This window comes from Sorex araneus, chromosome 5, assembly GCF_027595985.1.
Source record: "Sorex araneus isolate mSorAra2 chromosome 5, mSorAra2.pri, whole genome shotgun sequence".
NCBI classification, from domain to species: Eukaryota; Metazoa; Chordata; class Mammalia; order Eulipotyphla; family Soricidae; genus Sorex; species Sorex araneus.
In genome coordinates, this window is record NC_073306.1 from 179,405,481 (window position 1) to 179,431,568 (window position 26,088).

The 26,088-nt window shown below is 41.9% G+C and overlaps 1 protein-coding gene across 7 annotated transcripts in view; it reads right to left on the reverse strand.

Moving 5' to 3' along the window:
- The window catches only part of FRYL (FRY like transcription coactivator), a 257,153-nt gene that overhangs the window by 132,863 nt on the left and 98,202 nt on the right, over positions 1-26,088 (reverse strand). For all 7 annotated transcript variants that reach the window (XM_055138113.1, XM_055138111.1, XM_055138109.1 and 4 more), the window contains 2 exons: positions 11,135-11,334; positions 1,844-1,897 (listed from right to left, as the gene is read on the reverse strand). In XM_055138113.1, the coding sequence (XP_054994088.1) occupies positions 1,844-1,897; positions 11,135-11,254 (174 nt within the window). In that variant the 5' untranslated portion in view covers positions 11,255-11,334. The remainder of the gene's footprint in view (positions 1-1,843; positions 1,898-11,134; positions 11,335-26,088) is intronic.

Below are 26,088 nucleotides of genomic sequence, written 5' to 3' on the forward strand. Positions count from 1 at the left end.
GAAGGAAGGAAGGAAAGAAAGAAAGAGAGAGAGAGAGAGAAAGAGAGAGAGAGAGAGTAAAAGAAAGAGAGAGACTGAGAGAAAGAAACTGGAAATGAGAAGGTGGCTGCTGGCACTGTGACGACAGTGATGGCTGTCCGGGAGAGAGCCCTGAGTCTGATCTCTGCTGCCACCTCCAATGGGCCTTGTCCAGGCGGCTCTGCTGACCCCGGCCGGACAGGGCTCAGAGAGGGCCAGCTCTGTGCACAGCCAGGTGCGGGCCAGGTGTGCAGCTAAAGTACACACACCCAGTGCACCACAACTGCTCCTTTTTCTATGTAAATGGCAAATAGGGCTATAAATGGCTATGCCCCATCCTTGAGTTGTTTTTCACAACAAAAAGCTAAGTGTGGTATAAACTGTTTAATAGATTTACAGCAGCAGATGGTGTTTTGTGATTCCTTCTGCAAATCCTTTATTTTTATTTTTTTTACGCTTTGATAGGGTAGAGGGAGTCCATACACTTGTGGTCTGGAGAGGTGTAGGTGTGACCATTCAATGATCGATGTGTGAGTTCCGCAGGGAGTGGGGGGGACCCCTCTGAGGGTGAGAGTGAGCAGGGCAGCGACTTCTGGTGACGCCACCCCCATACCATGCACAAGCACCACCACCAAGGAAGTACCGCCCTGGCAAGCAAGTGTGCAGACACCATAACCAGTGTGCCAAACCCAGTCACTGCAACGACAGAAACGGAAGGGTAAGGGGGGAAATTTTTATTAAAAAATTTAAAAAATTATCATATATTTAATTTATATTTAAATTGAATCACAGTGAGCTATACAGTTGCAAGGTTGCTCATGATTGGATTTCAGTTATATAATGTTCCAAGAAAAAAACTTAATGAAAAGAGAGATGCTAGGAAGATAACTCAAATAGCTAATGTGTGCATGCACTGACTTCAGGAGACCCAGATTTAGTCTCTAAGGGCACAGCATGGTCTACCCTGTGTTATCATGAGCACAAAACCAAGAGCAGCCCTTGAGCACGGCTATGTACCCCCAAACCAGAAAAAGGAACAAAAGAGAAACCAAAAAAATTTTTTTCAATTAAATGCTAGGGACTGAAGAGTACAGTGGGTAGGATGCTTGCCTTGCCTTGCGTGCAGCTGACCTGGGTTCAATTCCCAGCATCCCATATGGTCCCCTGAGCACTGCAAGAGGTAATTCCTGGGTGCAGAGACAGAAGTAACCCCCAAGCATTGTCGGATGTAACCCCCAGCCCCCAAATGAAGTAAAATAAAGAACATTAAAATAATTAAATAGTAAGTGAGCAGAAGTAAAATTCATGGTTCATTCTATGAAGCTATCAAGTTCACAGCTGCAAACTCATTCTATTTGTTTAGTTTTTAAAAAGTAGTAGGGGCTGGAGAGACAGTAGAGAGGGCAGAGAGCTTGCCTTGCATGTGTCAACACAGGTTCAATCACCAGCACCACGTAAGGTTCCCAAGTCAACCAGGAGAAATCCCTGGGCACTGCTGGATGTGCCCCACCCTGCCCCCCAAAAAACCCCTAAAAAATAATAATTATGGGGCTGGAAAATTAGTACAATGGACAAGGTACCTGCCTGCTACCCAAGTTTGATCCCTGGGGACCTCATAATGATCCCCTTGAACCCCACCTGGAGTGATCCCTGAGTGCAGAGCCAGAAGTAAGCCCTGAGCACTGCTGGGCTTGTGTCCAAAAATAAAAACAAACAAAAAAATACCTTGACAATTCCCTACAGAAATTTCTTAATATCTGGAACAGACTGTTAGGCCAAACATTTTGTTTTCAGGGACAAACCTCCCCTCCCCCAATTGACATACCTGATCAAACTGAAGATCTTCACCTCTCTGAAGAGATCTAGACAACGGCTTCTCCTGCAATGAAAACAAGAGTACTTTTACAAACTGTTAGGGAGCACCTCTGATAAGCAGGTAAGAGTGATGAGAGGTTTCTGTCTTAACTTTCCCCACCCCTGAGGGACCACTCAAGAAACGCTCAAGGACAGGAGGGTCGCTCCCAGTGACAGTCAACCTGGCTGATCAGTCTAATGCTTCCAAGCTCAGCCCAGTAACACAGTACTGCTGGCAGCCAGCCCTGCGGGGAAGACACCAGGGCCAGGCAAGCTGTGCTTGGAGGCCACCAGGGTCACCCCAGCAGGGCTCAGTGGCCATTCGGTGCCAAGAATCAAAGTCGGGGCCCATGCATTCACTCCAGACCTTTGAACCATCCCCCCAGCCTGCAAGCAGACGTGTTAATGTAAGGTTAAGTCTCCCTTTGCTCAGGGACACACAATTAGGAATCAACTTGCAGCAGCAGAGCAGCCGGGAGCCAGCGCTCTCCTCGTGACACAGTCTAAAGAAAGTACGGTGAGAAACGTCATGGAGGGGCTGCAAGGAGCAGCCCACAGAAGGAGAAAGACAGAGAGATACCAAGGGTGACTCTGAGGATTCCAGTTTATGTTAGCGTGTGGCTGGAAGGGTGGGTGGGTGGCAGGATGGAGGGAAGGAGGGTTGAGTGAGTGGGTGGGTGGGTGGGTGTGTGGATGTTGGGAGGGAAGGATGGTGGGATGGTCATACCATTTTCTGAAGGAGGGAGCACAAAAGGAAGTTTGGGAGGAGAAAGTAATACTGAAAGTCTATAAACTGTAACTATAAAGAGTTCAGTGGGCTAAGCACATGTTTTACATGTGGGAGGCCATAATTTGACTCTCTCTGCCACATAGTCTCCTGAGCACCGTGTGGCGCAATGCCCAGACAGAACCTGGAGCATCCCGGATATCTCCAGATGGCCCAAAACAAAGCAAGATGAAACAAGTTGTATCAATACCCCGGAAAAGCCTACAAGTTAAAAATGGTCTTCTAAAAATCAGGAACCAGATACATATTTTTATATAATTAATTTAACAAGCTAATACAATGTCTAAAAATAATTACATATAACAAGAGCTCTCATAAATCAGAGGACTCAGGGGCGAGGGAATTCAAAGCACTGGAGTGCAGGTTTGGCATGTGGAAGCCCTCGGTTCAATCCCCAACACTGCATGAACACGTGAGCACTTCAGCGTGTTGCCCAAAAGCCAAAATAAGAAAAAGATGATTCAACCACAAATGAAAATACAGAAACAGGCCCATATGTATATGGAAAAATAGTAAAGTTGAACTTCAAATGCTGAGGCAAAGACTTAAAATTTAACACAATGACAACAGATTGTGGACAAAAATCCAATGGTGAATATTCTCTCAAACAATCTATATATTTTAATTATTTAAATAGAAAAATGAAATCATAGAAACTCTAAGGGAAAACAGAAGTCCTTGAAGAGTCTTGTACTTTGTGAAAATAAGCTCAGATGCGGAGCTGGAGCAGTAGTTCAGCGGGTAGGGTGTTTGCCTTGCACATGGCCAACCATATTTGATCCCGGACACCCCATACGGAACCCCAAGCCCACCAGAAGTGATTCCTAAGCACAGAGCCAGGGTAACATCTAAGCATTGCCAGGTTTGGCCCAATAATCAAAAATAAATAAAAAAGAAAAAAAAGCTCAGATCTTTCTAAATATAATTAAAAAAATGAATAACAAAATACACCAAAAGTAATACTCAAGCATAAACAGTATATGCATAGTTTTAGAAAAGTGCAACATTAAGAATAAAAATCAAATGATCAACAGTTTAAAAATTTGTAACAGATATTACAGACAAAAGTCTCATTTCCATAAAAAAGAGCTTCTACAGGCTGACTGAGGGAGTCAATGAGGGAATAAAAAAAGAACTAAGCCGCTAACGCGGCCGCGCGACCTTTTCTAAAACCTGAAAACATACAATCTTTTAATGGAAAACTAATTATCAAATGCTTCCTTTGTAGGGTTATCTTGTTTGGGGGTATAACTCCCACAACAATAGTGAGTTTTGTGTTGAAATATGGAACGTAATCAAGGTGAAGAGAAAATGAAGTGAAATTCATCAGTTATACAGTTGGGGTGGGGGGCGGGGAGTATACCGGGGATCTTGGTGGTGGAGTATGGGCACTGGTGAAGGGATGGTGTTTGAATACGGCATAACTGAGACATAAACCTGAGAACTTTGTAACTTTCCACATGGTGATAAAATAAATAAAATAAAATAAAATAAAATAAAAAATAATAAAAAAAAGAACTAAGAATCAATAGTTCACACACACAATTTCAGCTAATAAATATATGTTCATGTACTTAGTCTTACTCAAGGAGAAATGCAAGTTAAAAACACAAATTATTTCACACTGGTGAAGCTCAAAAAAGTCTGACAGTACCATGTGCTGGTGAGGGTACCCACATGAGAACTCTGAAACAGTGCCAGCGGGATAGTGAACAGCCAACAACATCTGTAGGACATTACCTGGCAATATCTGTCAAAGTCTGTAAAGGTACACATCCTCTACTCAGCAAAAAATTCTACTCAGGTATCTTACAAGAGTGGCCACATCTACTAAATGATGTTTATTACAATACAGATATACTATATACACACACATCTCTCCCGTGTGTGTGTGTGTGTGTGTGTGTGTGTGTGTGTGTGTGTGTGAGAGAGAGAGAGAGAGAGACAGAGACAGAGACAGAATGAGAGACAGAGAGATTTAAGGTGGCAAATACTACAAAGGTGAATAAATAATAGGTATGGAAAATGGCAGACTAAAAACTATGGACAGTGATTATCTTAAATTTAAAAGGATCTTAATTTTTATTGTCCAGCCTTCAGAACTATTCTTCCTTTTTATTTTATTTTGCAATAATGATTCTAGGGTTCACAATCCTTCATAATCCCATCTGATTTTTTAGTGTATACGTGGAGCACCATGAACAATACGCAGTTCCCAGGGAAAGCAGGAGCATACAGGAGAGTGTACTATGAAGATCCGGCAGGCTAACAGTGACTCTGACATGGTTCAATAGTCCCTCGATAGTTTGCGATTAAAAGGCGAGTTATAATAACTCTACCCTCATGGAGCTAAAAGTCCAATGACAGAGCAAAGAAAAGGATGTTTTTTTCCTGGGACAGGCTTAGGAAGCTGGAATGAGCTGGGGTGGAAATTTATGACACAATCGTCAGTGAGAAGAATGTTGCCTGAGTGGCCCGGCAGAGGAGGGAGTGAGTTTGCCCTGCAGAGAGAAGGCTGGGAAGAACCTGCAGCCTGGCACTCCCCAAAGGCCTGGGAATTGCTGAAGCACTTGGAAGCAGGGGGAAGATGAAGATGAACTTAGAGGGCCAGTGAGTGACGGGTGAAGAAAAGTTAACCCTTCCTCTTATTTCTCCTTTGCTCACTGGGTCTACTAGGGTGGCTCTCAAACTGACACCTGCAGATGAACTGTCCACAAAACTGAAGAGATGTGCGCAATACTACAGCTAAAGACAAGTACCACAGAGGTGGGGGCTTATATACCAGAGACCAAAAGCCCCATTTGCTTCTGCCTCAAGACCCCTGTGTGCATGGGTACAGGCCCAAGCTCTGTGAGGGGACTTGAAGACCCTTCTCTAGGAACTCTGACAAACCCTAAGCAAGATGTATCACCTCATTCGGATGGTGACCCACGTACAACCACAGTCCAAAAACCCCCGCTTGGACACTAGGCTGCAATCAGCCCTGAATGTCTCAACTATAAAGCAATGCCTGTTACAAGGAGCGCATAAGGAAAAACAAAGTCCTTAGAAGTAAGAGTGCAGGTAAAGAAGCAACTTTATGTGTGTATGCATGCATATATAATATATATTAAATATATATTTAATATTCTAAAAATAACAGCAGAAATTGCAGTGCTGTAGAAGTACTGAGTCCAGATCAAATACACAGCGCCTCAGTCAGCACGTGATTGGCTAACACCTTTGTTCTAATCTTCTTTTCTAGTTACTGACAAGATAAAAGATGAACAATTAAGCCTGGATGGGCCCGGATCATTACACTGGACGAATCTAGCTCCTGGAGGAGGAACCCTAAGGTACTGAGTGTAAAGCTTGCAAACTGCACTTTCAGTCAAGGACGATCCTTCCTTCCTGATTAGACTTTCTCGCTTCTAAAATGAAAATGAAATGGTGGCTTAAACTCGGGTTCAGTTCATCTTTGAGTCTGTGGCCTCTTTAACCTTCTTTTATTATGACTTCTAAAATGAAAAGGAAAAGAACCCAGTTCTGTCATTTTAACGGCAGATTGAATTATTTCAGCCAAAATCATACGCGGTTGTCCTTCTAACATGTCCAGTCACCTACCATCTGACTGACCACGGGACCAGGTCCTTTTTCTGACGTGCCAGGAAGCTGTTTTCAAGAGTTTCATTCAAGAACTTGACAGTCCTCTTGGATGATTATTTATTATTTTAAAATAATCGAAGTAAATAAATAAATAAAATAATCAAAGTAATAAATCAAAACATGGGGTACATTTTAAAATAAACGAAGTCACAACCGATACATTGTAAGCTAAAATGTAAACTTTGTGCCAGTATCAGCTTACATTAACTTTCATAATGTAATTTTTTTTCTGGAGAGGGAGGGGGGCGCAGGGACTCCCAAGTGATTCTTGCCAATCACGCTGGACCGTTGACTGCTGACTGTTAGGGCACAGCAATACAGTGAAGCTTGGCCCTGCAGTGCTGGGACCCACCAGGGGCACATCCCATCCTATGTTACTGACAGAGGCAGCTCTGTGTGTGTGTGTGTGTGTGTGTGTGTGTGTGTGTGTGTGTGTGTGTGTGTGTGTGTGTGTGTGTGTGTGTGTGTGTGTGCGCGCGCGCGCGCGAGAGCGCATGCGAGCGCATGCACTGGCGGGGGGGAGGGAACTGATAGTGCTGGGAATCAACTGATGGTGCTGGGAATCAAACATGGGCTGAGTGCGCCAACCCCTGTATTCCCTAACAGACCTGGCAGAGACCCAAAGAAATCAGACTGCTATAATGGCACATAATCAACAAAATCAGAAAAATACCATCAATATTTGCTAAAGGACATTCATCCTTGGCTGCTGCAGAACACAACACTGAGTTATTTATTTCTTAATCCCCTCGCTGGGTGTGTCTGGAAGAGTAAGCACAGTTCTCTTGGGATGATGGGGAGAAATATCTACTGTCTCAAGGAAGCCTTACCACTCGCTATTATGATTTTTATAATACAGAGATTACACAGATTACATAGCAGCTGTGTCTGAAATGAAATGAATGAATAAAACTGCCCATTTCTAGCATCGGGCTGTTCCAAAGGAATGGTGAGGCCATTTCGCTATAGCCCCTCACTGTGTCTTGTTGCAAGCGCAAAGAGCACCTGCCCCAGCCGGGCGCTGAGCATGAAGCACTGTCTCTCCGCAGACACTGCCCAGACCAGCGCACACACAGGCAGGAGAGACTGGATCCGAACCGCAGGCAGCGCACATCAGACACGTCCATGCGAGGGGCACAGGAGCTGACTGGGATAAGTTAACAAAGAATGTGGCAACAGACAGATTTTTTTTTTGTTTGGGGAGGAAAGTTTTGGGGGTTTTACTTTGTTTTAGTTTAGAGGAGGAAGATCACTGTGAGAGAAGGAATATGTGTGAAGTCTGGAGGAATGAGCCGAGGTTTTAAAAACCCAGGACTCAAAACCAGGCCAGACGAACTGAAACGTAAGGACAAACAGTAGAACAGGAGCATGGAGAGGCAACTTCACACGCTGGCATCAACCCCGCCAGGGAACTGTGAGGCCTGACACCAACTTTAACAAGAATGGGAGGAGGCTGGAATGACTCACCCACAACTTTAGTTCATTCCATGACAGTGACAAGGAGACTAACGTTTACAGCAGGAAGGTGAAGGAAAGTCTGGTAGAAGAGAAGAAAATGGACTGGCCACAGGCCACTTCTACACTGGTACTGTAGTGGCCTGGTGACCGCAGGCCTGGGTGGGGAAGGTGACAATGGTCAGAAGAAAAGGGAGACAGAAAAACTGCCACTGTGAAGACTCACTCAAAATCAGTCATATCACCCATACTTTTCTTTTTAATTATTTTTTTTTAACTTTTAAGATCTTTACATTTAAAAAATGTTTAAAAGCCCAGGATCTTGCACTTGCCCTATGTGTGTGAGGCCCTGGGTGGGTAGAATGCTGAGAGCAGGGGAAGGGGCCCTTCGGGGTTCAGAATGAAAACCTTTAAAAATATGCAATACTTGTCAAAGTTGGCAGGACCAGATTACATAGTGCCATTCGTCAAATGTTTTCTAACATCCACAAAGTACTTTAAAACCGTATTGTGTACAAGAAACTCATTTACAGCTGGGGAGGGATCCTGACATTCATTATACTCTTATCTGTGTGCTTCTGGAAATTTAAAATTGTAGAGAAATGCTTTTCCTTTTCAGCTTTATTGTGACACAACTCACAAACAAAACTGCAATATCTAAATAGAAGACTGTGAGCCAGCCAGGAATGATTCCCGAGTAAAGAGCAAAGAATAAGCCTGAGCATTGCTGGGTGTGACCCCCAAAATTAACAACAAAAACAACAGCAGACAGTACCTTATTCACTGCCATACATATTTACCTTTGAACTTTTTCTGTAAGAACAGTTAATTTCTACCGTTGGCAAACTTCAAGTATATAGCATAGTATACATATGACATTTATCATGATGACTAAAGTCAACATATTTCATATTTTAATGTAGTTTTCAAAAGAGGCTCCCTTTCTTATTGTACTCTATCTAAGCAGGTTAACACAGCCATCTATCATGTAGTTCACAGACCACTGGTGAAGAAAATTAACATTCTATATGTTAAACACACTTATAATCAAACCCTATTGTCATAAAACCAAATCTGTAATTTTATGTCCACACTATAGCTTATACTATGTGCATGCTGTAAAATACATATACCCTTACATAGAAACCATCACTAATTTGTTATATAGAAAACAAACACAGAACGTCTTGAACTGCGAGCTGCACAGTGCAGAGATTTGTTCTTCTGGCTAAGAGTCATCCTGTCTGCACCAGCTACTGATGCTTCCCTCAGAAGAATCCCCACTCATGAACAGAGAGACGCTCAAAGGCATGCATGAACCCACTTCCCATACATCTGTCAGTAGCAGTATTTGATCCTACTTGACTAAGAACAAATAATAACGCCTTCCTTCCTCCTTCAACTGCCCTTCTTTTTACAATATCATCTAACTGCCTCCTAGATACATTCCTCCCTTCCTTCTGAGAAAGTATGACTCCATTCCTCCATTCTGAGGAGGTTCAGGTCCTAAAGAGCAGAAAAGCTCTAAAACTATAAATGTACTTAACTCCTCATTCGGCCACTATGGTAAGACTTTCAACAAGCTACAAACTCGCCAAGTCCAAATGAAAGCCTATGCCTAATGCAGTGGTGTAAAGAACAAAAATATTTCAACTGTTACCTCCATCTTCCTTACAAACATCCTATTACTAACCTACACTTGATCCTAGTCTACTGTTACATATCCCTTTAATTGAGAGTTTCCTCCTGAAGTCATACCTTCCTACTACAACTGTCCCAGGCTATTTCCTTTCTAAATCCAACCAATTCTCTCAATTGTCACTGTTCTTGGCCGCTCTGTGCTATTTAACAATATACTATTTTTTCTCTTTCCCTTGAGATCACCACCTGTTCTTTTAAAATTTAATTATTACCCTCATATAGATGGTCATCATCTTGAAAGTGTCTAAAAATAATCCAACTATTAGACGTAGGTGGTTTTAGATAACTAGTGTCTGCAAAGTTTAACAAACATACACAAAGGGAAAATGACCCCTTTCACATTTCCTATCCCAATAATTCTCCTGTACTCTCTACCTAAGTAAATACATTGCCATATTTTTTAATACTTCAAAGAACCTTTAACTTTTTGTGTTCGTTAAAAACTTACTCCCATTTATTTAATTTCTACTTCTAATAGTACCTATTGTCGCTGTTGATGTCTTTAGTTCAAGACTCTTTATTGTAGTCTAAACTACATACAACAGCTAAAATGTTTCTGCCTTTAATTTCTTCTTGCTCTTGTTGACTAATTACTTCACTATCTATCAAAATAACTCACAATTCTTCAGAACATGAACCAAACATTTGTGATTTCCCCCGCCCTCTTTTCCTTCCTCTATTCAGAGGGTCTCACGTTCTTAAAAGTATGTCTTGTGGCCTACGTGTTCTCATTTCTTGTTTATTATAAATCCAACTACTGTCTATCATCAAACTGTAGAGGGACTGGAGTGATAGTACAGTGTTTAAGGCACCTGCCTTATATATAGCCTACCAGAGCTCCACCCCCGGCAATTCATGAGGTCCCATGAGCTGGCCAGCAGCAGTGACCCCTGAGCAGAGAGCCAGAAGTAAGCCCTGAGCGGACACTGCCGGGTCGGCTCCCACCATTCACCCCCCAAATTGGAGAATATTATAGACTTTCCCTTTATTTTCTCTTAAGCTTTACTGTCCAACAACTACCATTGCTGATACCCATTTTTATTCATTTGTGACCTGCAGTAACTTATAAAAGCACTTTCTAAAGTCATTACAGCTTTTTAGATCTTGTACTATTATCCTATCCCTTAATTTTTTAAGGCAATTTTTTAGAGAACTTCTCAGTTCAAAGCAAAACTGAATGAAAGGTCTAGATTTACCTTTGATGTCCTCTGGCCACAAATGCACCTCCTCCCTCATTCAAAGCATTTTTCACCAGGGTGGCACATGTATTAGAGCTAATGAGATTACACTGACACAACCTTCTCACCCCCAATCCTTCTCACCCCCAATGCGTTCACGCTTGCTACAGTACTTTCCTTACACTTGGACAAGGCACAATGGCATGTATGATCCATTACGTATCATACACAATATTTTCACTGCCCTGAAAATCCTCTGATCTTTGCCTAGCTTAACTCTTCCCCACCTCCACCCAACCCCAGACAACCACTAACCTTACTGCCTTCGTAGTTTTGCCTTATTCTAAAATGTCATTATGGTTAAAATTATACAGCACACATTGTCTATTCAGATTGGATTCTCTCAAGTATATTATTTCCTTTAAAAAACCTTATTACGCTGGCTAATACAAAAGCTAGGAAAATATTTCATGATTTATAGGTCAGCTCTACTCACCAAGGGTTCAGCCATTACAACTTCAATTTTCTTTTCAGCTTGAACAGCAAATTCTGCAAAGAGGCTCTTGATGACATATTCACCAGGTTTGACATCTGGGTCAATCGTAATGCTTGACATGATGATACTCTTTTTTCCCAAAGAGGAATGAAAGTTAGAAGAGGAGCAGTTCTTAGTCACTGTGCTGACCGGTGCTGAAGCTAAAAATAAAAGAAACAAAAGAACTCTAATAACTCAATGGGTATTACCATAATCACTCTATTGAAAAGTCTCCTACCCAAAAGCTCCACTTGAATCTCTCAATATGCAATACCATGCTTAGTTTTGTCTATTATACTTGCTATACTGCCCAACATATAGTTACACGATAAGCTTATTACATGTTACTTTTCTCTTTACCCTACTAATGCGAATTCCACAAGAAGAGATTCATCATCTTTTTTGTTCATTAGTGAATTCCAAGTGCCTTGAACAATACCTGACAGTAATTAAGTATATAGAATGATAGAATGAAAAAAAATGAACTGTAATTAAAGTCATGTGCCATGAAATACAAAGGATGGGTCAGGGGATTTCAAAATGGGGAGCAATGCTCAGAAGAAGCCACAGCAGAACTCAGACCAAAACGATGATGAAGAGGCAGTGAGGCTGAGCTCCAGAAACAGAACACACGAAGTTTGAGGGAGCACATTTGAGAAAGGAAGAGAGACCGATGTGACTGGGGCTCCAGGAAGAAAGCAGGGGTGCAGGGCACTATGGGAGCTCAGAATCACCCCAGTGTTAGAACCTTGCGGGGGGAATCAACCTTCTGTCCTAAATGCAACTAAAATTCAGTGCAAAGTATGATCTTGGGTCCGGCTTCCCCTGAAGAAGCTGACCCAGCTTTTTCAGAGAGTGAATTCAGAGGGAACAAAGGTAGAGTCAAGGCCATCTGGGAATCCAACTGGGACGCTCACAGCCTAGACTGAGGTGATGGCGGCGGCACAGAGGGGAGAGAAAGGAGCTGAGGTGAGGTTTCTCGCATGTTCCCACGGAAAGAGCAAACTAATGACTCAGGGTTTTTATGAAGTGCTCCAAGGGCGAGTGGCACATCTCGGATGGAGACTCGGGGGCCACCCTCCACCTCGCAGGTTCTTTAACCTGCTTCACTTGTTCTGCGATCCTGACTGCTCACAGCCTACCTGCGTATCTACCTGCAGTTTAGCTTCTTGCCTTCATCTTCCATGTTGCGCATCCTGCAGAGTTCTTCCCATTTTCTACCTTCAGCAACCCCCATCCATCGCCTCATCCGGCCACTCCCCCTCGGCAACTGCCTACAACATGCTGCAAGAACTTACAGGAGGGAGTGCACTCCCCCACCTTACCCCGCCCTCTCGCGTGCAGTCCCAGGATTACCCTTTTCTGACAAGGCCGCAGGACACAGCTATGCCAACAGTCAACTTTTGTCTGTGGATCTGTGTATATGTATCTAGAAACAAACTTCCAAGTTCACAAGGAGTTGCTCTTTTCCTTACAAAAACCTACTCAACCACACACAGGATGTCAAATTATACAAATTCATAGGAAGTACTCAAATGAGTAATATAAACTATTAACATTGCACCTAAAATAAATATCTGGGTCCCATATCAAATTAAAATACAAAATGTATTATATTCTAGAACTAAAATTATATAACAATTTAAAACAAAAATTCACAGTCTTTTGAACACAGTGCACACCATTTATGTTAAACAATGCCCTGTTTGTTTACTGTTTCATGATCCAACACTGTGTATTATAAAGAGAGACTCTGATAACAAATGTCATTGTGGGAAAAATGAGATCTAAAATTAAAAAAAAAACTGTTTGGATCATTAAGAATACTCTATTATGTTAGGTAACTTCAGGGCATCAAAAGAATAGTAAAGAGGCTACTGGCTTTTAGAATTTTCATCCACATTTTAGAATAAAAATAAAGATAGAACATATTTAAGAGTTTTGCTTAAGGTAATAGAAACAAATATATATTTTTAATTAAAATCTGCACATCTTCAATTTTTTTTTTCTTTTTGGGCCACACCTTGCTCTGCACAGGGGTTACTCCTGGCTCTGCATGCAAGAATTAACCCTGGCAGTGCTCAGGGGACCATATGGGATGCTGGGAATCAAACCTGGGTCGGCTGTGTGCCAGGCAAATGCCCTACCCGCTGTGCTATTGATCCAGCCCCAAATCTTCAAAACTCTTAAAGAACATACCAGTTATAAAGTTTTCTTTTGCTTTAACTTTACAATATATAAAGCTAAAGAAGGTAACAGGACGACAAACGTGGATACATAAATTCTAGACTGAACAGTCTCAAAAAGAAAAAATGTTCATTTACTTAGAAAAATTGTTTTCTTAAAAGCACTAACAAAATGGCCAGAGTCATAATACAGCATGTAAGGCCCCTGCCTTGCTCTCAACTGAGTTAGATCCCGGGCATCCTGTGTGATCCCCTGAGACCACCAGGAGTGATTCCTGAGGGCAGGGCCAGGAGCAACCCTTGAGAACTACTGGGTGTAGCCCCAGAGCAAATCAAAACAGAAAAGCATTATATAAATTAAGCAAAAGCAAATAATTCCTGGAAAACATAATGGAATATTATGAAAAATTTCTCCCCAGAGAGAGAAAGAGAGAGAGAGAGAGAGAGCACAATTCAGGCACTGAATTACAAATTGCAAAATTCCAGTATCATAGTAAACATCCTAGGAATATAACTCCACTAACAGCTTAAAAAGCAAGACAAGAACAATTAAAATAGATAAATTAAAAAGCTAGACTATCTTTTGAAAGCTAGACTATCTTTTGAAGTGCATGTAAAAATATGGAATTTTATATGGCTATTCTGTATATATAACACGTTTTAAACAATGATTCATTTTGGTTTTTGTTATCATAAAGCCCCTAAGGCCTTACGAAACTTAAATTCAGTCAAGGAGCAGAGACAATAGAAAGACACACAAAACCTTCAAAAGTTAACACAAGTCTGGTTTCAATTGTTTCACCAATTCCCAGCCTTTTTTGCTTTTTCTGATTCCACTATGTTTGTCTTTTTAAAAAAAAATTTTATTGAGGCACCGTAATTTACCAAGTTACACACAGCTGAGCTTCAGGCACACCAAGTGTCAACACCAATCCACCACCAGGTCCAGCTTCCCTCCGCCATCGTCTCCGGGCTCCCACCCAACCCCCGGCCTGACTTCCCTGACAGACACCTTTTATAAGTTTGGCTGTTATAGTTTGGATCTCATGCTTTCGGTGTTGTTGGCTCTGTAGGTTAGATAGATACACATATGACACTCCCAGTATATCCAAGTCCCCTGACCCGGGTTACTTCCTGTCTGCCTCCTCCTACACCTCTCAATTTCTCTCTTTCCCTATCCTCCGTTCTATAATGTAGCGATCATGGTAATTAGGTAATCTCCACTATGGTCTGTTGGTAATACCCTTAAAGAGTGATATTCCTCAAAATCACAGCGATTGTCAGTAATTAAGGTATTTTACAAGGGAAAGGGGAACAGATGTGGTTAAACAGATCCCAGCAGAGTCTATGAGAGTTGCTATATCCCCAAGGACAGTATAAAGTTACTCTAGTACAGTCATATATGCTCACATGCATACACTGTGTGTATAGTTACAAAGTACTATACATTCCATATACTAACATATTTGCATTATTTGTTAATAATTATAATAATATAAACACTCAGGGTACTGACACCACTAAACACTGGTCAGGATCGCTAGTGATAAGAATTCAACATTGCTGGTCTAAAGGCAGACTGATAACAATGACTTTGAAAGACCGTTTGGGAATTTCTTACAAAACTCTGTACGTTCTTACCATAAGATCCAGCAATTATGCATATTCTTACCATATGATCCAGCATCTGTGATTCGTGGTACTTACCCAAAGGAACTGAAAACTTATACCATAGATATTCATAGCAGCTTTATTAATAAGTGCCAAACCTTGGAAACAATCTAGGTGTCCTTCAGTAGATAAATGGATTAAAAAGAAAGAAGTGGCACATCCTAGTAAGTTTGATTCAGAGCTAGAAAGAAATGGAATAATCAAGTCATGCAATGACTCGAGGGAAACTTACACGCATATTCCTAAGGATAAGAAGTCAGTCTGAAAAGGCTATGTGATGTGGAATCCAAATAAACAGTTTTATGAAAAAGGCAAAAATTAAGGAGACAGGACAAGTAACTGGCTGATGGCAGATAGGAGAGGGAGGAGCGAACTAGGAGAATGGGGGAATTTTTATTTATGGATTTAATGTTTTTGCTTTTGGGGGCCACCGCCAGAGGTGTTCAGGGGTTGGTTCTGGATCTGCATTCAGGAATTACTCCTAGCTCTGCACTCAGAGGTCAGTGTTGGTGTTTGGGACCATATGAGATGCTGAGGATTGAACCCGAGTCAGCTGGCAAATCCCTACCCACTGTACTGTCTCTCTGGCCTCGACGATTTTTAATTTTTCAATGTGGAAAAGCACAGTCAGCAGTTCTCAGGAGCTACTTCCCAACAGCTCAGGGGGCCGTGCAGTGTGGAGGGCCCAACCCCAGGCCTCTGGCGTGCAAAGCCTAGACTGCAGCCCCCGAGCGAACTTCCATGCCCACACAGGACATTTGTAGAGCCATGAAAATACGCCTTCTGAGCTGCAATGACAGTCACACGTCATGAGCTGCCAGAGGGTACACCACCAAGGGCGAACCGAAACAGAACTATGGTCTCCATGACTGACTGACGCGTCAGAATGGGCACACCGCTGTGACAAAGGTGACCCTCTAATGCAAACCTCTGGTGATGGGAAAGCAGGGTGGGGGGCCGATGCATGAACACTGCACTTTGGCCTCCATTTCCCTAAACTCCGAAATGAACTTGCTCTGAGAAATAAAGGTCTGTCAATCACGAAAAAGAAGAAAAACAAAGAAAGGGAAGAAAGAAAAGCCATCCCTGTCAGCCAGAACCCAAGGTGCCTGGCAAGACTCGGACAAACAACTGCGCGAGCAAAAGTTTAAAACAATAATGTGCCTCACTGGAACTCCGGGACAGGAAACGGCTTCTACATCCACGAGCGACAGAATGACAGAAGCACAGGTCAGGTTGTACAGAGGACAGACTGCAAGCAAACACAGCCGCTCAAGCAGTGCTGGCAGAAGCCAATTTCAGCTTCGGGAGCACCTTCCAGCAGGCCCCCAGGAGGAAGAGCCCCTGGGTGGAGCACTGTGCGGTGGGGGAGGAGGAGCTGTCCGGGCACGCCGAGGGCACTGAGGGCAGGAACACAGAGCATCAATCACCTCACCACATGCCTGCAGTCTGCCACAAGACAAGAGAAATGCCTTAAAGCCCCTTCCCAAAGGAAAGAAACTCACACCAGGCAGGACGGGTGGAGAAGAGACCCTATTTGATCTTTTATGAAGTAATTTGCATATTCATTTTCTACAATAAAGCTTTGGTTTGGTTCGGGGTGGGACAGTTGTGCTTGGTCAGGCAGTGCCCTGGCCCACTGAGGCTCGGGGCTACCAGGACTAGCTACACCCAGCGGCGGGAGCCAGCTCAAGCTCGGGGCCGCACACACCTTAGGCACCTGCCCTACCACATGGATTCCCAGAAACCTCCAACAAACCCATCTTTGGTTCAAGGAGTATACAGGTGAAACAGCTCTTTGTCCAAGTGCTCTGATCAAGTGCATTTGTCAACTGTCACCATGTCAATGCACTGGTCGGGGCGGATTGTAAGCCACCAATAGCACACATCTGTGGGTGCAGGCCAAAAGGGGAGGGGCAGGAGAAGAGAGAGAGAAGAACAGCACTTCCCAAAGAGGCAGGCAGGGGGATGGGGATGGTGGGAGGGAACCTGGGGACACTGGTGCTGGGAAATGTACACTGGTGGAGGGATGGGTGTTGGAACACTGAATGACTGAAACCCAATCATGAATGGCTTTGCAATGGTCTATCTCACAGTGATTCAATAAAAAAAAAAGTATTAAAAAAAAAAGATTTGGGCAGGAACTGGGCCAAGAACTACTTCCAGTCACCATTCATGTTTGAAGAGGAAACTGACTCCTAATCATGGTCACTCACTGGTCACACGGCAGCTGAATGTGAACTCAGGTACTGAGTTTCTGAAAACTACACAGCTGTGGCTGTATTTACTCCCAAAGCATCTTAAAATCAAACAAACAAACAAAAACCCCTGCAGCCCCCTTTTTCCATTAAGGTCTAGAAATTAACTTTCTATTTTCCAAGGTCACAATATTGGTTGCATCTTCAAATGAATTTATACAACATGGATTAAAAAGAAAAGGCTTTCTCTCTCCACTTTCGATATTTACCCATTTCACTATCTTTCTCTGAGTTTTATTTGTTCTTTCAAGTTGCGACCCCACTAAAATTAATCTATGGAAATAGGCAATAAAGATGGATTTCTAGATTTCCTCCAATCTATTCTTCTGAAATCCTTACTAAACTCTTGAGCATAACTGGGTGTGGCCCTCCACCAAATAACTGTCGTTATAACAACAACTGCCAGTTGTTCACTGATTTACTCAGGCGGGCACCAGTAACGTCTCCCTTGTAAGACTTGTTACTGTTTTTGGCGTATTGAATACACCACGGGGAGCTCGCTGTGCTCTGCCGTATGGGCAGGATACTCTCGGTAGCTTGCCAGGCTCTCTGAGAGGGACGGAGGAATCGAACTTGGGTCGTCCGTGTGCAAGGCAAACACCCTACCCTCTGTGCATTTATGAAATAGTACAAAATATGACTGAGGTGCTCACAATTGTTTAAATATAAATATGGAAAAATGGAGGAAGAGCAGCACCAAATTCATTCCCGTGCTGGGGCACTGCTCTCCACTGGCTGCCACAGCTTCCTCATCTCCAAACAAAATAAAGTCCACCAAGTAAAATAAAGTAAAATAAAATCCTGTCAATTATATAATTCTTTTACCATAAACTAAATCCATATTCAAATTCATTTTCTGGACTCTCTATTCTATTCTGCTCAAAAATAATTTTTTGCATTTGATAACCATACCTGTAATTTTTTAATTAGAATTAATACCAATTGTTACCCATCAATTATGAGTCAATGTTTTCAGCAGTTTTTGAGCTACTGTCATTCACTTATACTTTCAAGCTTATGCATAGCTCCACGAACTAACCAGATTTCTTCTCTGGATCGTGCCATGTTCTCATTAACTTACCTTCTTGTGTGTGTTGATGAGAATATGGCAAAGAAAAAGTGTGTATGTTACAAGTGCTCTCCCTAAGTCTTACTGATTCTATTCCTAAATACTTTTAAGTATCTCCTGTTGGTAAGTGGAATCATTTCCTTTAACTACTCAGTGCAATATTTTTATTTTAACTTCTGGTGGAATTTTCAATGAATAGAGAAAGTAAGACTTTTGCTTGTTCTTTGGACATCTGTTCCTAAAAATGTTTATTTATCCTAGTCTCAAATATTCCCATTGAAAACAGTTTCTAAACATAGAAGTCCTATGACATCTTTGGCACATTTTCAATGTTTTTTGCTTGAAGTCTACTACAGAAATATCACATATTATAAAATGCAAGAAAAATAACAAACCATCTAAATAACCCATTATTCACTGAGCTTAAGAGTCTCCCTGAGGTTTGTGGTTGTATTCCTTTGAACCTTCAGAATTTCCGCAAGAAACTATTCTAAAAATCCTGAAATAATATGGTATTTTTTTAAAAAAAATGCATGAATCTATGAGTCAGAAAACAAGGGTCAATAGATATAACCTGGCTACTTTGTATCATTACAATCTTGGTCAAATGATCTAAGCTTCTGTATACCGCCCACCGCGCCCCCTCCCCAAACAATTTAGTAGAGTATCTGTAGTCTATGGGCATTTATTTATTTATTTATTTATTTTTGCTTTTTGGGTCACACCCAGCGATGCTCAGGGGTTACTCCTGGCTTTGCACTCAGGAATTACCCCTGGCGGTGCTTGGGGGACCATATGGGATGCCGGGGATCGAACCTGGGTCGGCCGCATGCAAGGCAAATGCCCTACCCACTGTGCTATTGTTCTGGCCCCGTTTATGGGTATTTATCAAAAGCAACAAAAAACACGTTTTCATATTTACTCCCTATTTTTTTCTACCACAAAAATATGTGCTGCCAGTGAAAAGGCTACTGAGACCAACTCACTCCCCTAGTCCAGAATCCCTCGGCCATGTCCCAGCAGCCGCACCCGTGGGAGTCCTCAGAGGGTGCACGGCCACTTTCTCTGGCTCCCAGGAAGCTGAACAAAACCTCAATCTCAGGGCAGGGCAAAGTCCCATATCTACCTGCCAGAAAGAGGACGGGAGCGGGATGGGGAAAGTGGGCCTTCTCTCAGGATCTTAACTAGGAGCTCAGTGAGTTTTACATCTTAAAACACTTAGCTCTACGGTCCACACTTAATTGCAAAAAAAAAATATAATCACACATTTACTGGTAACCAGGAGTCAGACAAGAAATCCAAGTATCTCACAGTGATTCAATTAAAAAAAAAAAAAAGCATCCTTGTTAAGTCTCTATTTTGAATTTAAATAGATTTATCATGGTCCGTGTAATAGTATTTGCTCTTTTTTTTTTAAACTGAATCACTGTGAGATATGCAGTTACAAGGATGTTCATGACTGAGTTTCATACAATGTTCTAACACCCACCCCTCTACCTGTGTACTTTTCCCACCGCCAATGTCCCCCGTTTTCCTCCTGACAACCCCACACCCCACCCAGCCTGTCTCTATAGTAGGCACTTTTCTTTGTTTCTCTAGCGCCCCCCATCTCTCTCTCTCTCTCTCTCTCTCTCTCTCTCTCTCTCTCTCTCTCTCTCTCTCCCTCCCTCTGCCTTCCCCCTCTCTCCCTCTCTCTCTCCCTCCCTCCCTTTGATAATTATGATTCTCATTATTACATGTTATTTAACTCAAGTGTGGAGATCTGGGGAAATATAAGTAAATTCAATCACTGTTTTAAATGTTGAAAAAGATATGGAATGTATATTAGCTAGTGATGATAACCTGGAAGTAAAAATGGGCATAATTCTCCTATTTACAAACATAAAAGAGGTGGGAATAAACTCAGTAAGGAAAGTATAGCACTTACATTAAAAAAATAAAATTTTAAATGACATAAAAGAAGATGTTGAACAAATAAACATATCTTAGAAGATAAACAAAGTAAATTTTCACAAATATATTAATCATTACAGCTCCAACCAAGACTTTAATATTATTCTAAGTTGTACTAGATATGGCTATCAGAATATAATGGAGGAATGAATGAGCAAAAAAAGCTAAAACAAATTTTAATACAAAGAATAGAATGTTTTCTAAATCAGAAAATAACTATAATCAAACACAATAGCAAAACAGACTGACTGCATCAGAATATAGCAAAAATGAATTTAGCAAACTAAAGTGTAGATAAATAAAATTAATAATGTTAAAGATTAGGGAACCAAGGACTGGAGCGAAAATACAGTAGGTAGGGCACTGCCTTATATGTGGCTGGTACAAATTCAATCCCTGGAACCCAATATAATCCCCTGAGCCCCACCAGGAATGATCCCTGAATGCAGAGCCAGGAACAAGCCCTGACTACTATCAGATGTGGTCCCAAAACAAACAAACAAAAAGTCAGGGAATTATGGGTAGGGAAAAAACAGTGCAGTGATAAGGTGCTTGCCTTGCATGCGGCTAACCCAGGTTCATGCTCTGGCATCACATATGGTCCCCTGAATCCTTCCAGGAATGACCCCTGAGTGCAGAGCCAGGAGTAAACCCTGAGCACAACCCTATCTGTGCCCCCTCAGCCCTGCAAAAGGTTAGGGAATCCTCCATTAATCCCTGAGTAAGAATTCATAATAGGAAAATTGGGGGGGGAAATGATGACTTGCTTAGTAATAATGGAGTACCTGGTTATGCAGCTGGAAAAAATACGCAACATCCAACTGCCAATGTCCACATGGACATGAAATTGGAAGTTAATTTTCTTAAATTTTAGAAAAATGTGAGTGAATATATGCAGAATCCTAGAGTGATGAGATACTTGAGAAAAAAGACAGAAACCCCCAAACATAAAAAAATTAATTCAATTAAAAAATTTATCTTTTATGACTAATAGCAATAAGGGATAAGTTGTAAAAATATGATATATGTGGCAGAAAAAAATTTTATTAAAGAACTCTTATAAATTACAAGGAAAAAAGTACCTATAGAAAAAAACTGGCAAAAGATGCAATTATGCTATTTATGTAAGAACCAATCTAAGAAGATAATAAATACAAGAAAAATATTTAAACTTCAGAATATGCAGAAAATTGTGATTCAACTAGACGTGAGCATTTATTTTACAGCCATCAGATGGCTGGAAATGCACAGGGAAACTGGATGCTTACACACATCACTGGTAAGACTGCAACGGCCACCCAAGTCCGACCCAATAGCCTGGACAAAACAATGAGCATTCTGGTCATGTAAGAAATTTACAGATAAGATTTTCTTTCATCATCAGGTTCTCAGGTGTCATTCTTTTTTTTAAAAAAAAAAGTTATAATTTATGCTTTTATGACCTATCTCATCCACCAAGAGCAAAAGTTGGTCTGCCAGATCTAGCATTAAGGATCACTTGGCATCATGCTCATTATATATTAGTAAGTTGGCAAAACTAAAACTTGTCTCAGCCTGTTTATTACGATTCCATCCCTAAAAAATGATTCCACACCCCCTCTCAGCATTCTGGCACAGTCAGGTTTTCTGTCCTGATCCAGATCTTTGCTGGCTATCTCCTGCAATTCCATAAATCTTCATCAGAATCTCTGGAGTGGGTCCCAAGTACCTGTATGTTCTGAAAACTCTCCATGGTGACTTTCACGTGTAGTCAGTGTGGAGAAACCTGCCACTCTGCCTCTAGTAGAGGGGCTGGTACTATATAACAATGTTACTGGAAACTTACTTTGATCTTTGAAAAGTTGCAACACTATCCTAAGTCTGAAAGCCTATTTATATAATATCACAAATAGTATCCATCAAGCAATTAAGAGAGAGTTAAATACACAAGAGTGGGGAGCAAATCAAAGGATCAGTAAAACAATGCAAACACCGAATTTTAAAAAAGTATTATATCTGAGGCTAGTGCCCCATAGAGTACTTGCCTTGCACATGGCTGATCCCAGTTTGATCCCCAGGACAGCCTACCCCAGTACAGCCACAGCCCTACCAGCAGTGATCCCTGAGCACAGAATCAGGAGTAAGCCTAAGCACTGCTGGGTGTTCCCAATTATACCAGAAACTCAATGAGCTGAACTTTCCCTCCAGATTAGAATCATTTCACTTTACTCAGTGACCAAACTTCAATACAATGTATGTATTGGGGTGCCTTATTAAGCCTTTTTTTTTTTTTACAATTTTTGTGAATTCAAAGAGTGACATTCCAATGATATATCTTTAGAACTATTACTGACTTATCCTTGTGTGTTGGAGTCTGTATCTAGTCATCAAATCCCATCTTTATTGAAAGTAATCCTTTCTTTTGTTTCACATAAATTTTAAGTTCAGAGTCTAAGACTATTCTATGTAGAACCCTGAGAAGTCTTCTTTCCATTGCTACTGCTTCTTAGCATATGAAATAACAACTTCATCCATCATCAAAGAGACGACTTTCTATTTGAACTGTACCAGCTCTATACATCAAGCCATGGCAATTCAATGTACATATTGCACAAAATTGCCCAGCTAACCCTACCCTCAAGAATATTACTAAGGCTGTTTTATTAGTATTCTTCTTGTCTTCCTACAAGAACAATTCATTCATATATTGCTGCAAAATTTTACTTGATCCTTTTTTTCATTTCCTTTAAATGAAGAAAGAAAACATCCCATATACCACCTGCCCCAAAATATACATCGCCTCCATTGTAGATATTTGTCAACCAGAGAGCCATACATTTTATCACAAACGAAAACTACACAGTCATATTATTATCACCCAGAATTCATATTTTACCCGAGTGTTGATTCACAGTTGCATATTCTTTGGGTGTTTAACACATGTATGCATCGTTACAGCATCAAACAGAATATTTTCACTGCCCCCAAATTTCTTCCTGCTCCACCCAAATACTTGGCAATCTCTCATCATTTTACTCTCTGTCTTAGTTTCACCTTTTCTGGAATGTCATATAGTTGGAATCAAAATATTGCAGGCTTTTTTGGACGGACTTCTTTCACTTAGTAAAATCCACTTTAGTTTTCAACAAGTCTTTACATGGCTCCATAGTTTATCTCATTTAAACATTGAATAATGTTTTATTGCCTGGGTGTACCAGTTTACTCATTCATTTGTCTGCTAAAGGACATCTTGGTTGCTCACAAGGTTTGTGATGATGAATAATGCTATTACCAACAAACAAAACAATCTGTAGTGAACGTCACTGTAGACAAAAAAAATCTACTGAATGCATCTAATATAAATATGGATGTATTATTCAATTATAATTAGTACATCACATAATGGCTATTAATTTATTCTTCATTTTTCACTAGATGCATTTACTAGCTACTTTTGTATCATGTAGGACTGGAGCAAGAGCACCGCAGGTAGGGTTGCCTTGCTTGTGGCCCACCTGGGTTCGATTCCTCCGTCCCTCTGGGAGAGCCCAGCAAGCTACCGAGAGTACCCTGCCCGCACAGCAGAGCCTGGCAAAATACCCATGGTGTATTCGATATGCCAAAAACAGTAACAACAAGTCTCACAATGGAGACGTTACTGGTGCCTGCTCAAGCAAACTGATGAGCAACGGGACGGACAGTGCAGTGCTACAGTGTTTCGTATCATATATCAATAAATTACTAGAAGTATAGCTCCTAAACAACTCATAATATTTAAAAAAAAATTTATTGAAGCACAGTGAGGTACACAATTACAAAGCTGTTCTCCATTGGGTTTCAGTCACACCAAGTTCCAAAACCCTTCCCTCCTTCACTAGAGTACATTTCCCACCACCAAAGTCCCCAGTTTCCCTCCTGCTACGGACCCCTCCCACCCCACCTGCCTCTGTGGCCGGCACTTCTCTCTCTGTCTCTGTCTCTGTCTGTCTGTCTGTCTGTCTGTCTCTCTCTCTCTCTCTCCCCCCCCTTGGGGCATTAATAATTCATAAGATTTTCTATTATAAACTAATGCCATATTGGCAGTTCATTATAAGCTGAAGTATGATTTCTACCGCTTCCTCCATTAAATGGGTTTCTCTTTAACTCTGGTTTTTAAAAACTAAACCTTCAAAGTTAACTCATTTAACAAACATATAAAATTAAGATGCTTAGGAACCAAAGATAACGGCAGGTAAGGCCCTTGCCTTGCATGCAGCTGACCTAGGTTCGCTCCCTGGCATACCATGTAGCTCTCTGAGCATCACAAGGAGTGATTCCTGAATGCAGAGCCGGGAGTAAATACAAAGCATTGGTGGGTGTGGCACAAAACAAAACAAAAAATATGCTTAATAGGAATCAACTAGTAGGCCAGGGAGATAGTTCAGAAAGCCAGAACTTTGCATGCAATTAATCCCCATCAAGGTCCTTCCAAACAAAACCCAGGAAGACCTCTGAGCAACGGGCCCGTCCTCCTTAAAACAAAATCAGTCTACCAACTAACAGACTCAAAACTGCCAGAAATTCTACTTAACATGCTGTGGCAGCGCATACTGATTAGGAAGGCGGAGAGTCAAAAGAACACAGTTCCTCCCATCCTGCAAACAGCTATCGAACTGCATCTTCCCAACACGCTAGTGAGGTGGTCACCACAGGGCCAAGAACAGGCCAGCAGAGAACAAGTGAGGACTCCAGGACTTGGGGGCTGAACCACTAGGGCCAGCTACCTGTTGGGTTTCATATTTCAACTATGTAGCAATCAGATCAGAGGGGCAATTCAGAACAGCTTCAAGCAGGAAATACCAGCAGAGTCATAAGGCTGTTTAATGGCTGCACATCAGCACATTAGAGGTAATGAGAAACCTATTAATGAAGGCAGAATATGCCATTAGTGAAAATGATGGCCAGTCCAAAGCACCAAGGACTCAGAGAGAGAACAACAGATGTTAACGTCTGCAAATAGATGTATAGCGTAAAGGCAGAGAACAGGAAATAAGGTGGACACACAGCTTGAGTTGAGTCATTTTAAAAGTTTCAACAGAACTTGATTCCGCTCAAGTTTTGTTTGGAGATGGGCACTTCCTTCTCTTGAATGGCATAGCAGGAAATAGGGTGCCAGGGCATGTGACAAGCCAGGCTCAAGGTTAAAAAAATGCCAACGGTTGGAGGTGGAGGCTCCGGTGCAAAAACGGGGAGCAACCCAGACACAAGAACCAAAGAACCAAGTCAGGCAAACTCGTCTTGAGGTTGGGCCAATGCTGAGTGCCCTGGACTGCAAGTCAGGGCTCCTCCAAACTCCTCCTTTCACCAGCGGCAAGAACATGCCCACAACAAAACACACAAACAGGGAAAGCACGAGACATCAAGGTGGTGCATCTGGTGGCGCGTCCAGACTGCTGTGCACACCCTCAGCCCCCACAGAGACTCAAACCACACACAACAGATATTCCTGACTTCCAATGCGACCGCCTTTCTAACAGGCCTTTCAATTCCCAGCCGCTCACTGCCGCCGCTGTGCTGATGGGCACTGCACATACACAGGGTTGTGCCAGACATCAGGGTGCGGTACTTGCACGCTTGCCCACAGGCCTCTCTAAGGAGCTCCCTACTTTCTCCGGTGCTTGCGAGCTTCCTCTCCCAGCCCTCCCCTGGTCAACTCTGAGGGGCTCCCTGCCACAGGCAGAGATTTAAAGTGACCTGGCGCTGCGCACCTCAGCTGCTATTACCTCAAAGGGGCTGTGGTAGCACCAGCATCTTCTTCAG